Below are 14,225 nucleotides of genomic sequence, written 5' to 3'. Positions count from 1 at the left end.
CTTTAATTATTATTATTATTGTTATTATTATTGTTATTGATTTTCTATCTGTGGGTTGTCCCTTTACTCTGATTATTATTATTGTTGTTGTTGTTGTTTGCCGTGAAACTTTTAAATTAGGTTCCATTTATTTATTTTTTATTTGCTTATGAGATCTAAGTCATAAATTATTTTTCTAAGCCAACGTCTGGAAGAGGTTTTCTGATGTTATCTTCTAGAATTTATATGGTTCCTGGTCTTAGATTTCAGACTTTGATCCATCAGAAGTTGATTTTTGTATGAGGTGAGAGATGAAGATTTAGCTTCATTCTTCTATGTGTGGTTTGCTGGTTTTCAAGCACTATTTGTTGAATATGGTGTCCTTTTTTCAATTTATGTTCTTATATGCTGTGTCAAAGACCAGTTGGTTGTATTTGTCTTTATTTTAGGATTCTCTATTCTGTTCTATGGGTCTGCATGCCTATTTTTATACCAGTACCATGCTGCTTTGGTAACTATAGCCTTGTATTATAATTTGAAATCAGGTAATGTGATGACCCCGGATTTGTTCTTTTTGCTTAGTATGGCTTTGGCTCCGCAGGTTCTTAATGAGTTCCACATGAATTTTAGAATACTTTTTTTTTCCAGTTCTGAGAAGAAGAGTTATGGTATTTTGATAAAAATTACATTGAATCTATAGATTGCTTTGCACAGTATGGTCATTTTCTCAATAATTTTTTTTATATCTGTATTAGCCTGTTTTCATACTGCTATAAAGAAGTGCCCATGACTGGGTAATTTATCATGGAAAGAGGTTTAATTGACTCACAGATCAACAGGACTTGGGAGGCCTCAAGAAACTTACAATTACAGTGGAAGTTAAACGGGAAGCAAAACAAACAAGGCACCTTCTTCACTTGGCAGAAGGAGGGAGAATGAACACAGAAGGAGCTACCAAGCACTTATAAAACCATCAGATTCATGAGAATTTACTATCACAAAAACAGCATGGGGGACATCACCCCCATGATCTAATTACCTCCACCTGGTCTCTTTCTTGACAAATGGGGATTATGGGAATTATAATTAAAAATGAGATTTGGGTGAGGACACAAACCTAACCATGTCACCATCTATGTACATGACATGTGTTTCCATTTGTTAGTGTCATTTATTATTTCGTTCAACAGTGTTTTGTAATTTTCCTTGTAGAGTTCTTTTATTTTAATTTTTTAAAGATGGAGTCTCACTGTGTCGCCCAGGCTGGAGTGTAGTGGCACGATCTCTACTCACTGCAAGCTCCACCTCCCGGGTTCACACCATTCTCCTGCCTCAGCCTCCCGAGTAGCTGGGACTACAGGTACCCACCACCACACTCAGCTAATTTTTTGTATTTTAAGTAGAGACAGAGTTTCACCATGTTAGCCAGGATGGTTTCGATCTCCTGACATCTTGATCTGCCCACATCGGCCTCCCAAAGTGCTGGGATTACAGGCATGAGCCACCATGCCAGGCCTCTAAGTATTTTATTTTTAAAATTATTTTTGCAGCTATTGTAAAACAGATTGAGTTCTTAATTCTTAATTTGATTCTCAGCTTCATTGTTTTTGGTGTATAGCAATGTGTACATTGATTTTGTATCCTGAGACTTTCCTGAATTTGCTTATAAAATCTGGAAGCTTTTTAGATGAGTCTTTCAAGTTTTCTAGGTATAAGATCATACCATCAGTGAACAGAAACGGTTTGACTTCCTCTTTTCTAAGTTGGATGCCCTTTATGTATTTCTTTTGTATGATTGCTCTGGCCAGGACTTCCAGTACTATGCTGAATAGAAGTGATGAAAGTGGGCATCCTTGTCTTGTTTCAGTTCTCAGTGGGAATGCTTTCAAATTTTCTTATTTAGTATGATGTTGGTTGTGAGTTTGTCATAAATGGCTTTTATTTGTTTGAAGTATATCATAAAATAATCCTGAATTTCATCACATGCTTTTTCTGAATTTTTTGAGATGATCATACTTTAAAGAAAAATTCTGTTTATGTGATGTATCACATCTATTGACTTGCATATTTTGTTTGTTTCTTTTTTTTTTTTTTTTTTTTTTTTGAGACAAAGTTTTGCTTTTGTTACCCAGGCTGGAGTGCAATGGCACGATCTTGGCTCACTGCAACCTCCACCTCCCAGGTTCAAGTGATTCTCCTGCCTCAGCCTCCCAAGTAGCTGGGACTACAGGCACTCACCAACACACCCAGCTTAGTTTTGTATTTTTAGTGGATATGGGGTTTCGCCACGTTGCCCGGGATGGTCTCAATCTCTTCACTTCGTGATCTACCCACTTCGGCCTCCCAAAGTACTGAGATTACAGGCATGAAACACCGTGCCTGGCAGACTTACATATGTTAAACCATCCCTGCATCCCTAGGATAAAACCTACTTTGTCATGATGTATTATCTTTTTGAGGTGTGTTGAATTCAGTTAGCTGTATATTGCTGAGAAGTTTTGCATCTGTGTTCATTAGGGACATTGTTCTGTAGTTGTCTGTTTTTGTTATAGCCTTTCCTGATTTTACTATTAGGATGATACTGGCTACACAGAATAATTTAGGGAGGATTTCCTCTTTCTCTGTCTTTTGGAATAGTTTTAGTAGAAATAGTGGCGATTCCTCTTTGGATGTCTAATCAAATTCAGCTGTGAATCCCTTCGGTTTTAGCCTTTTTCATTATTGGCAACTTTCTTTTTATTACTGATTCCATCTCGCTGCTTGTTATTGGGCTTTTCAGGGTTCCTATTTCTTACTGATTTAAAAGAGTTGTATATTTCCAGGATTCTGTCAATTTTCTGTAGATTTTCTAGTTTGTACATGTAAAGGTGTTCATGGTAGCCTTAAATAATTTTTTAAAATTTTTGTGATATTGGTTGTAATATCTCCAGTTTTATTTCTAACTGAGCTTATTTAGATTTTCTCTTTTCTTTTCATGACAAATCTTGCAAATGGTCTATCAATTTTGTTTATCTTCTCAAAAAACAGCTTTTTGTTTCATTTATCTTTTGTATTTTTTTGTTTCTATTTAATTCACTTCTGTTCTTATTTCTTGTTTTCTGCTTTGTTTGGGTTTAGTTCTTGTTTCTCTAGTTTCTTGAACTGTGATCTTAGTTGTCTATTTGTGCTCTTTCAGACTTTTTGATGTAGGGATTTAATGCTATAAAGTTTCCTCTTAGCACCACTTTTGCTGTATTCCAGATGTTTAGACAAGTTGTGTCACTATTATCATTCATTTTAAAGAACTGTTAAATTTCCATCTTGATTTCATTTTTAACTCAAACATCACTCAGGAGAAGATTATTTAATTTCCATTTATTTTTATAATTTTGAGGGTTCCTTTTTGAAGTTAATTTCCAGTTTTATTTCATTGTGATTTTTCTACTTTTTTTTTCTTTTTTTTTTTTTTTTTTGAGATGGAGTCTCACCCTGTTGCCCAGGCTGGAGTGCAGTGGCATGATCTAGGCTCACTGCAACCTCTGCCACACAGGTTCAAGCAATTCTCCTGCCTCAGCCTCCCAAGCAGCTGGGATTACAGGTGCCTGCCACTGCGCCTGGCTAATATTTGTAGTTTTAGTACAGATGGGGTTTCACCTTGCTGGCTGTGCTGTTCTCGAACTCCTGACCTTGTGATCTGCCCACCTTGGCTGAGCCACCGCACCTGGCTGACTTTTCTAAATTTATTCAGACTTGTTTTTTTTGGGCCTATTACATGGTATATCTTAAAGAATTCTCCATGTCCTGATGAGATTAATGTATATTCTGCAGTTTTGAGGAAGAATGTTTTGTAAATGTCTGTTAAGTTTATTTGTTTTAGAGTGTAATTTAAGTTCATTGCTTCTTCTTTACTTTCTGTCTTGATGACTTGTCTAGCACTGTCAGTAAAGTATTGAAGTCCCCCATTGTTACTGTGTTGCTGTTTATCTCAGTTCTTAGGTATAGTAGGAATTGTTTTATAAATCAGGGAACTCCAGTGTTAGATGCCTATAAATTAGGATTGTAATCTCTTCTTGTTGGACTAATCCTTTTATCATTGTATAGTATCCTTCTTTGTCTTTTTTTAAAACAAAAAAAGATACTGAACCTCCTGTTGGATTAATCCTTTTATTATTATATAGTATTCTTCTTTGTCTTTTTTTTAAATATAAAAAAGAATACAGACCTTAAAGCAGCAGACTTTTGTTCCTTTAAGGTTTGTTTTGTTTGATATAAGAATAGCTACCTCTGCTTGCTTTTGGTTTTTGTTTTTGTGGAAAATCTTTTTCCACCTTTTTACCTTAAGTTTCATGAGTCCTTATGTGTTAGGTGACTCTCTTGAAGACAGCAGATATGTGGTTGATGGGTTTTTATATATTCTGTCATTCTATATTTATTTTAGATGGAGCATTTAGGCCATTTACATTCAATGTTAATGTTAAGATGTGAGGTACTGTTCAATTAATCCTGTTAGTGTTACCTAGACACTTTGTTTTTTTCATTGTGTTATTGTTTTATAGGCCCTGTTGTTGCAGGAAATCAGGGACCCTGAACGGAGGGACTGGCTGAAGCCATGGCAGAAGAACATAAATTGTGAAGATTTCATGGACATTTATTAGTTCCCCAAATTAATACTTTTATAATTTCTTACGCCTGTCTTTATTGCAGTCTCTGAACATAAATTGTGAAGATTTCATGGACATTTATCACTTCCCCAATCAATACTCTTGTGATTTCCTATACCTGTCTTTAATCTCTTAATCCTGTCATCTTCATAAGTGGATGTATGTCACCTCAGGACCTTGTGATGATTGCGTTAACTGCACAAATTGTTTAAACAATATGAAATCTGGGCACCTTGAAAAAAGAACAGGATAACAGTGATGTTCAGGGAACAAGGGAGACAGCCATTAGGTCTGGCTGCCTGAGAGCCAGGAGGAACAGAGCCATATTTCTCTTCTTTCAAAAGCAAATGGGAGAAATATTGCTGAATTCTTTCTATCAGTAAGGAACAGCCCTGAGAAAGAGAATGCGTTCCTAGGGGGAGGTCACTGAAATGGCCGCTGTGTGAATATCTGTCTTTTATGGTTGTAGAGAAGGGATGAAATAAGCCCTGGTCTCCCGTAGTGCTCCCAGGCTTATTAGGATGAGGAAATTCCCGCCTAATAAATTTTGGTCAGACTGGTTGTCTGCTCTCAAACTCTTTGTCTCCTGATAACATGTTATCAATGACAATGCATGCCTGAAACTTCATTAGCAATTTTAATTTTGCTCCAGTCCTGTGATCTCGCCCTGCCTCCATTTGCCTTGTGATATTTTATTACCTTTTGAAGCATGTGATCTCTGTGACCCACACCCTATTCGTACACTCCCTCCCCTTTGAAAATCACCAATAAAAACTTACTGGTTTTGCAGCTTGGGGGGCATCATGGAACCTGCTGACATGTGATGTCTTCCCTGGACACCCAGCTTTAAAATTTCACTCTTTTGTACTCTTTCCCTTTATTTCTCAGACCGGCTGACACTAAGGGAAGTAGAAAAGAACCTATGTGAAATAACGTTGAATTATTGGGGGCGAGTTCCCCCAGTACCCTGTGAGATTTATGCTTTAAGGAAGTTGTATTCTGGTGTATATCGAGCTTTTGTTTTAAAATTTAGAACTCCCTTTAGAATTTCTTGTAGTGCTGGTTCGTTAGTGGCAAATTACCTCAGCACTTGTTTGTCTGAAAAAAGTCAATGTGAAGGAAAGAATTTTAAGAGCTGTGAGACAGAGTATCAGGTAGCCTATAAAAGAAATCTGTCAGACTAATAGCAGATTTCTCAGCAAAAACCTTACAAACCAGAGGGACTGGGGTCCTCCTGCTTTTAGCCTGAAACAAAATAAATCTCAGCCAATAATTCTTTTTTTTTTTTTTTTTTTTTTTTTTTTGAGACAGAATCTCACTCTGTCACCCAGGCTGGAGTGCAGTGGTGTGATCTCAGCTCACTGCAAGCTCTACCTCCTGGGTTCATGCTATTCTTCTGCCTCAGCCTCCTGAGTAGCTGGGACTACAGGCACCTGCCACCATGCCAGGCTAATTTTTTGTATTTTTAGTAGAGATAGCGTTTCACTGTGTTAGCCAGGGTGGTCTCAATCTCCTGACCTCATGATCCACCCGCCTTGGCCTCCCAAAGTGCTGGGATTACTGGCATGAACCACTGCACCTGGCCAACCAAGAATTCTATATCTATCAAAACTAAACTTCATAAATGAAAAAGAGATAAAGTGTTTTTCAAGCCTTTTAGTGCCTAGTTTCTGGTTTTGTTTTCCTCTATATAATTGCCTATACCAATTATAGAATTTTCAATTCTTTTTATTTTTAACATGCACATTTTTCTATTTGATTATAAAATTATTTTAAATATCTTAACATCATTTAATTGACTGCATCAGTAAAATTTTTCATAATTAACTTTATTTTACAGTATTCTATCACATGTGCCTTTTATGCCTAGGTAAAATAATAGATGCAAAAATATTCCAAAATCTAAATAGATGTCACCCGGGTGTGGTGGTTCACACCTGTAATCCCACGACTTTGGGAGGCTGAGGCAGGCAGATTGGAGATCAAGACCATCCTGACTAACATGGTGAAACCCCATCTCTACTAAATATACAAAAAATTAGCCATTCACAGTGGTGGGCACTTGTAGTCCCGGCTACTTGGGAGGCTGAGTCAGGAGAATGGCATGAACCCAGGAAGCGGAGCTTGCAGTGAGCCAAGATCATGCCACTGCACTCCAGCCTGGGGGAAAGAGCGAGACTCATCTCAGAAAAAAAAAACAAAAAAAAAACAAAAAAAAAAAACAAAACTAAATAGATGTTATTCTTGCATTTATGAAACTTAAAGTGAAGGAAATAGAGATCAAATAATCATACACATATTAATATTATGATGAAAAGTAAAATGTGCTTTGACAGAATTTTAAAATGTAACCACTGAGATTAACAGTCTAGAGCAGGCATCTCTGAAAAAGTAACACATCAACTAATAAGTAATCCTTAGAAACAATTTCTGTTGTTTTCACTTACTCAGAATTCCTTTCATGTCTTTCCTAAATAGCAATTTTTTTCTATCAGTGAATTGTACCTCCAACATTTCATACCCTCTTGTCCCATGGGTGAACATGTGACCCATGCCAAGACACTAATAGTTTCTTTTAGTTGTTTCAATCTTAAACGTGTACTCAAAAGAGCAGAAAATGGTCATACCTATGTTAGTCCAATGGTAGTAAAATGAAGGCTATTGGCTAATTCTTGTTCATCTAACTCTTAAAACCAGGCTTATTTCTGTCTTTCCAGAATTATGAGACAGACTTTTTTTTTCTCAACAATAAACATAAATAGGCAATAAATTCCCCCTTTTTGGTTAAATTGCACAGAATTCATTTCTGTGACTAATGTAACAATCAACTCTAGCTGACACAGTCATTATGGTATAGTAAGAAAAGAAATAAGATGCTCACAGATGAAGTTAGGAGTCAACTGGTGTAGGCTTTCAGGCCATAAAGGACTTTTAAATTTCATTCTAATGGAAAGCCATTTAAAACATTTAAAGACAGAACTGCATAATCAGAAGTATGCTTTCATAATAAAACAGCTTCATTGTCTGGAGTAACACTGGAGGTTCATTGTCTCACAGCTATGGAAAACTAGGACATGGACATAGAACAAAGAGTGAGGGTGAGAGCAGAAGTTTAATAGGCAAAAGAAAGAAAATAGCTCTCTGCTTCAGAGGTCCAGAGGACTCTGAATTTCACCACAGACTGCTGGTCCAGTGTCCAGAAGGAAGTCCAGCCTCCCTCCTTCAAGTTCCAGTATCACCAGGGCTCCTGAGCAATAATGGCAGTTTTAGCCACTGGAGCTGGGGGTCTGAGCCCTGGGACCCATCAGTCCTGTTGGACTTTTGATGAAACCAGTTTTAGACCTGGTGAACTCCGTCTCTGGGGGCAGTTAGATTTCCAGTGGCTGCTGCCACAGGCTGGACAGGGTCAAGGTGGCTTCTTCTTGCTGCCTGGGCAATTCTTCTTAAAATGCCCCTGACTTGCCACATTGGTATCAACTAGCAGATGCACCTTGGGGATCCTGGATTTTGCAAGCCTGTAAAGCAGCTACTACAGCCTTTGTCCTTCTCTGTGTTTTTCCTCTTTCTCCTGGGCCTCCTCCTGGTCCCTATTATAAAATACCAAGGTGGCCATCCTCAAGAGGTTTTCCAAGGTGGTATCTGGTCCTATACCTGCTTCTACAGTTTCTTTCTAATATCAGAAGCTTCCTGTGTAATAAATTTGTCCTTTAAAATTAGCTGCCCCTCGACTGATTCAGGAAATAAGGAGGTGAGTTTTATTAGTGCCTCTCTCAGCCTTGCCATAAAGGTTGTGGGATTCTCATCTGGGTTTTTGTCTATCATGGACATTTTAGAGTAACTAAGAGGTTTGGCACTAATTTTTTCATAGGCCCTCCAATATGCACATTAAAGAGTGTTTTCTTTTCCATTCATCTGTGGAGTTACTGGGGTTCTAATCAAGGTTGTCAAGAGGTACTTCCTCTCTTTCTATTGGGAATGGTGTTTCTTTCTTTCTTTCTTTCTTTTTTTTTTTTTTTGAGACAGAGTCTCACTCTGTCTCCAGACTGGAGTGCAGTGGCACAATCTTGGCTCACTACAATCTCCTCCAACTCCCAGGCTCAAGTGATTCTCCTGCCTCAGCCTCCTGAGTAGCTGGGACTACAGGCACCCACTACCACACCTGGCTAACTTTTTGTATTTTTAGTAGAGACAGGGTTTCACCAGTTGGCCAGGATGGTCTCAATCTCTTGACCTCATCATCCACCCTCCTTGGCCTCCCAAAATGCTGGGATTACAGGTGTGAGCCACCATGCCTAGCCTTAGCGTTTCCCCTTTTTTTTTTTTTTTTTTTTTTTGGTCTTACCTATTTTCTCTTCTGCTTTTTGGCCTACTGTAGGAGACATAGTGCTCATCTTTGAATTTCTCTGGTGCCTGCAGAGCTGCCTGTTTTTCAGCAGCAGTTAGAGCTTGGCTTAGGAGCAGCATAACATCCCTCCATGAGAAGTCAAACACCTGAATTAAAATTTGGAAGGCTTCTATATACCTATTAGGGTCATCAGAAAATTGGCCTAAGTCTCCCTTTATTTGCCTACGGTCCTGAAATGAGGAGGGAACTTGAACCCTAGTGATATCACCTTCATTGGCCATTTCCTATATGAGCAAGAGCAAAGCTGGAGGAGTGGGGAGTTTTGAAGATGGTGGAAGTGGAGGAGCCTATGATGTGGTTGGAGGGGGTCCTGAGTAAGGGGGACAGGAAGGGCTGGGACACTCGATAGCTTTCTCAGGTGGTTCTCCTAGTAGTTGCATTTCTAGTTTTGGAGAGTTATTCCCTTTGGGCCTGCCTGATATGACTGCTAAACCAGCTGGGTCAATTGTCCAATAATTGCAAAAATCTGGGTTGTCTCATGGAGCAAAGAAAACCTGTGAATAGAAAACCTGGAACCATTTGCTCTCTCATCTGCCGAAATGATATAATTTTTGGATAGTATTAAAATTGAGGCTTCCCTTCAAAGCCAAGTAGTTCAAGATGGTAAGAAGGCCACACCCTTGTGCAACAGAAAATGAGCCACTTTTTCTTCAAAGTCTTGGGGTCATATGAATCCCAGTGCTTCAGAATGAACTCCAGAGGAATGCAGGCTGAAGATAGTCTGGTACCCATCTAGAAAGATAGGTGAGAAAAAGGCATTCCATTTTAGTCTCCTTCCTTTCTTTTGGAATGACCCAAGCTGAAGGGGACAACAATGGGGGCATCCCTTCAACTGTTTCCTTCCTTGGTTCCCTGAGCCCCAGCGTCCATGAAAGGTGAATGCCACCATCACCCTCAGCCATGGATCCAGAGGAGTTAAGCAATGGGATTAGTCACACTCACCAATAAAACTTTAGTCCTCTCTTGGTGATTTCCCTTTGACTTTCTAGACTTCTGTGATCTGCATGACTTCCCAATAGATGGCTCTCAGGACAGATTATGTAACAGTTTTATGTGGGCAAGGCCTCTTAATGGAAGGAGATTACTGGGTTGCATTCTATATTTTGTTATTATACACCAGATTAAAGTATTTATTCTTATGCATTGGTTCTGGTTAACATCCATGCTACATAAAATTCCCTTATTAGTTAAGTATCTTTCTAATTGGAGGTAGAATAGGTGCCTTAAAAACCACAGGAACTGAATGTCAGTGCAGTTTTTCTGCTGATGGGAAATTATTGACACAAAATTTGGTTTTGGGAGAGATCTTCCTTCTCATTATTGAGTTTTCCCAGTCACAGATGGGGCCCAATACTTGGTTTATAGTTGAGGGGTGCATAACGGGAGTAGAATTGGGAAAGTACAGTATTTCAGCAAAGGCCTGACAAGGTACCTCTTGGAGAAGATTCCTATTACACTAGGTGATGCTGTAGTAGGTCTTGAAATACCATGTGCTTTCCAGACAAAAGGCATAGAGAAAAAGATGTTCACTGGTTGGGGGAGGGAAGACCCTCTGTTCCTAGAAAAATCACAAAAGTGGCAATCCCTTAAGCTATATTCCCAGTTACTATGGCATTTGCTGATCTTGCCTAACAGGATTATTTCCCTTAACTGGAAAAATTATTGCAGCATTACATATAGAGAGTGAACAGGAGACATGGTGGTCATGGAGAGGAAAGAAAAAATATTTGATGCAAAAAATTGGAGATTCTGTTGCTGATGCCCAGTGGGCAGTAAGATGCAGGAAGAGTAACAGTCCAGAAGCCTTCAGGTAACCTTGGGATGTAGCCGTGGCCAGAAACTGTCAATTACCTCTGGATCTCTTTCAGCCCCACATGACAGTAGGCTCTTTGTGAAAGTCACCCAGTTCAAAACAGAGCCAACATTCCCAGCACCCTTGAAGGCACTGGGGGATTTGCTCAGTAGTCCCCAGCAAGTCTGTCACCTGAGTCTTGAGAGTGGTGACAATCATAATGGTCTCTTAACTGGCCATCAAATGCCCCAGTTTTAAGTCTGATTTTACAATTTAAAATTGAGGACAGAAGGCCTCAAAATACAAGAAGAGAGTTGGGTCCACTCCTATACTTAACTCTTCTGATGAATCTACCTTGGATTCTGGATGAGCCCCACAATGAAACAGCCACATCTGGAGTAACACCCAAGATTCCTTGTCTTATGGCCATGGAAAACTAGGATGCAGACACACAAAGAGGGAGGGTAAGAGTGGAAGTTTAATAGGCAAATAAAGAGAATAGCTCTCTGCTGCAGAGAGTTGTCCTGGAAAAATGGGTTGCCTGTCCATGGCAAAATACACAGGGTTTTAAAGATCAGCTGGTGAGAAGGCAGTGTCCGATTTACATAGAACATGAAAAACTGGTTAGATCAGGTGTGCTATTTGCATAGAAGGTGAATTTCTGGTTGCCCCATCCTAATCTTTTATTATGCAGGCAGGTTCTCTGCCTGAGCTGTGCCATGCTGCCCATTTCTTTGTTCCTGTAAACATGGTAATAAAAAGAGAGGATGGAGCCTCCATGCTGAACATGCATGCCCCCCAGGTAGCCCTTTTCTCTTGGCATAGCTGCCACAATTCCCACATGCAAGCTTCCAGCTTGCTTATCTATGTCTGCAGCTCAATTTCTCAGGCTGCTCTTTGTTAGAAAAGAAAATAATTTTCTGGGCTGCTTTCTGTTAGAAGGGAAGTTCTGTCAAGGACTCTTTAACCCTCATTATTTGCCTTCATGATTTCTTTCTACCTCATGTATCCATAAGATCACTTTGGGCCAGGCATGGTGGTTCATGTCTGTAATCCCAGCACTTTGGGAGGCTGAGGCAGGTGGATCACCTGAGATCAGGAGTTCAAGACCAACCTGGCCAACATGGTGAAATGCTGTATCTACTGAAAATACAAAAATTAGCTGGAAATGGTGTTGGGCACCTGTAATCTCAGCTACTCAGGAGGCTGAGGCAGGAAAATCACTTGAACCCCAGAGGTGGAAGTTGCAGTGAACTGAGATTGTGCTACTATACTCCAGTCTGGGTTACAAGAGTGAAACTCTGCTTCAAAAAGTAATCACTTTGACTGCAGCGTGGACAATGCCTTTAAAGACAACAGAAGAGTAGAGTCTGGGAGATCACTTCAGTAGTTATTGTCATATTGGATACCAAATATTTTAAATACTGAAATCTGGTAAAAATTGTGGATTGAGAAAGGCAAATGCTCAAGGAATTTTTATACAATTTAAGATACAATAAAGCTATGGGAAAACTAAAAATTGTCAGAATATTAAGACCATGGAATACTATGCAGACATAAAGAAGAATGAAATTATGTCCTTTGCAGAAATAGGAATGGAGCTGGAGATTGTATTACTTAGCAAACAAATGTAGAAAAAGAAAGCCAAATACCACATCTTCTCAAATATAAGCGGGAGCTAAATGTTAACAGAGAGACACATAAAGGGGAACAAGAAGCACTTGGACTTATCAGAGGGTGGAGAGTGGGATGAGAGGGAGGATCAGGAAAAAAGAGGGTACTAGGCTTAATACATGAGGTGATACAATAATCTGTGCAACAAATCACCATGACACTAGTTTACCTATATAACAGACCTGCACATGTAGTCCTGAAAAAATAAAAGTTAAATAAAGGAAGAAAGAATAGGACAGCCAAACTAAGCACACTGTTACAAAATTTAAAAAAATTAAAATATTAGAATGTGTTTCCAACCAGAATGTCTCAATGAAAACAATTTTGATGAAATGTTGCCTAAGATGAAGACAAAATATTTACTGTCTTGGCAATGTGAAAGTCATTCCTGACTTGAGTGGAGTTGTAGTTGTAGAGGTCACTAAGAAGTTGTTTGAAAAATAAATCACTGAAAGAATTTCTGTTTCCAGCAATAAGGCAAACTAGACAACCTAAAAACTATCCTAATTAAAATTACCTAAAATGAATACCTGAGTCCACAAGACAGTGAGGAAAATCTTTAGGAGTCAGAAATATAATGGAAACCTTAAAACGTAAAGCTCAAACAGGCTGCCTTGGAGAAGTTAGCCTGTCTCAATAATGCATGAACTTTGGTTTTAATGTTCAAAATAAAAAGACTTCATGCTTCTAATGAATGGAAGGTTGAAACTGATCAGACAGTGTTCATATGACTGAGACTTTCAAAGGGGTACGCTTTTAGTGGAAGGGTAGAACATTTAATAACAACAACAAAAACACAAACGCACATGCACACAAATCACAAAACCCAAAACCACAGCATTGGGAGACAATAATGAAGTGTGTCCAATTTGTTCTATACTATGGAAAGGAGGGAAAAAGCATACTATTAAAATGTATAGCCAAACAGACTTGCATTCAAATAGATTGAGGGTTTGAATTTACACTATGTGCCTGGTTTGATAAATTCCAAACATTAAATTAACGTAAGGAGTCAATAAATCAACATAGGTGGTAGAGTAAACACAAAACCTCTCTTAAAGGGACATATCCTCAACCCAGGCTGAAACATAAATTTACAATCCAAAATAAGAAAACATGAAAGGAACCAATCCCTATGATGACAAATTAACAGATAAAAACATTTAGACAGCCCTACAAGGGTCTTAGAAAACAGAAATGCAAACAAAGAGTATGAGATAAGTATTTTCAATGATTAAGGACCTAAGAGGAGGAATTTTAAAATATGAGAAAGAAACAACACTCTATATAAAAGAGAGGAACCCAGAATATCTTCTTGTAGTAGGCAGAATTCTCAAGAAACCCCCAGTTCCCTATCCCCAGGTAATTCAATGAAACACAAATGTAGGTTCTGCTGTGAAGGGACTTTGCAGATTGAATTAAGGTTACTTGTCAGCTGACTTTAAAATAAGTAAATTATCCTGCATTATCTGATTATCTGGGCAGATCCAATGTAATCACATGAGCCTTCAAAAGCAGAAGGGGAAGATAGAAAGCCAGTGGAAGATGTGGCAAAAGAGAAAATAAGAGACATGCATCAGAAGGGGAAGTCAGATAAATTCTAAGTATGAGATGGATTAAACTCATCTTTGGTAGCTTGAAGATGTAGGGATACATGCAAAGTCCTTATAAAAGCCTCTAGGAACTAAAAGTGTCCCCTGTCCTACAGCTGAGAGCTAGTAAGGAATGGTTACCT

General features: G+C 38.7%; 1 protein-coding gene across 6 annotated transcripts in view; it reads left to right on the top strand.

Annotated features, from left to right (window-relative positions):
• Positions 1–14,225, top strand: part of LOC106996136 (uncharacterized) — an 83,153-nt gene that overhangs the window by 59,327 nt on the left and 9,601 nt on the right. For 4 of the 6 annotated variants that reach the window (XR_013398004.1, XR_013398010.1, XM_077946256.1 and 1 more), the window contains one exon: positions 4,515–5,179. The exons of the other annotated variants lie outside the window; for them this stretch is intronic. Coding sequence is in view for 2 of the 4 variants with exons in the window: in XM_077946256.1 (XP_077802382.1) it covers positions 4,515–4,563 (49 nt within the window). In the remaining 2 variants the exon portion in view is untranslated. Of the gene's footprint in view, positions 1–4,514; positions 5,180–14,225 lie in introns of those variants that run through there. 6 annotated transcript variants of the gene reach the window in all.

Source organism: Macaca mulatta, chromosome 9 (assembly GCF_049350105.2).
Source record: "Macaca mulatta isolate MMU2019108-1 chromosome 9, T2T-MMU8v2.0, whole genome shotgun sequence".
Classification (NCBI taxonomy): domain Eukaryota; kingdom Metazoa; phylum Chordata; class Mammalia; order Primates; family Cercopithecidae; genus Macaca; species Macaca mulatta.
The sequence above is the reverse complement of the archived record's forward strand: the minus strand, read 5'-3'. Positions and strand labels throughout refer to the sequence as shown.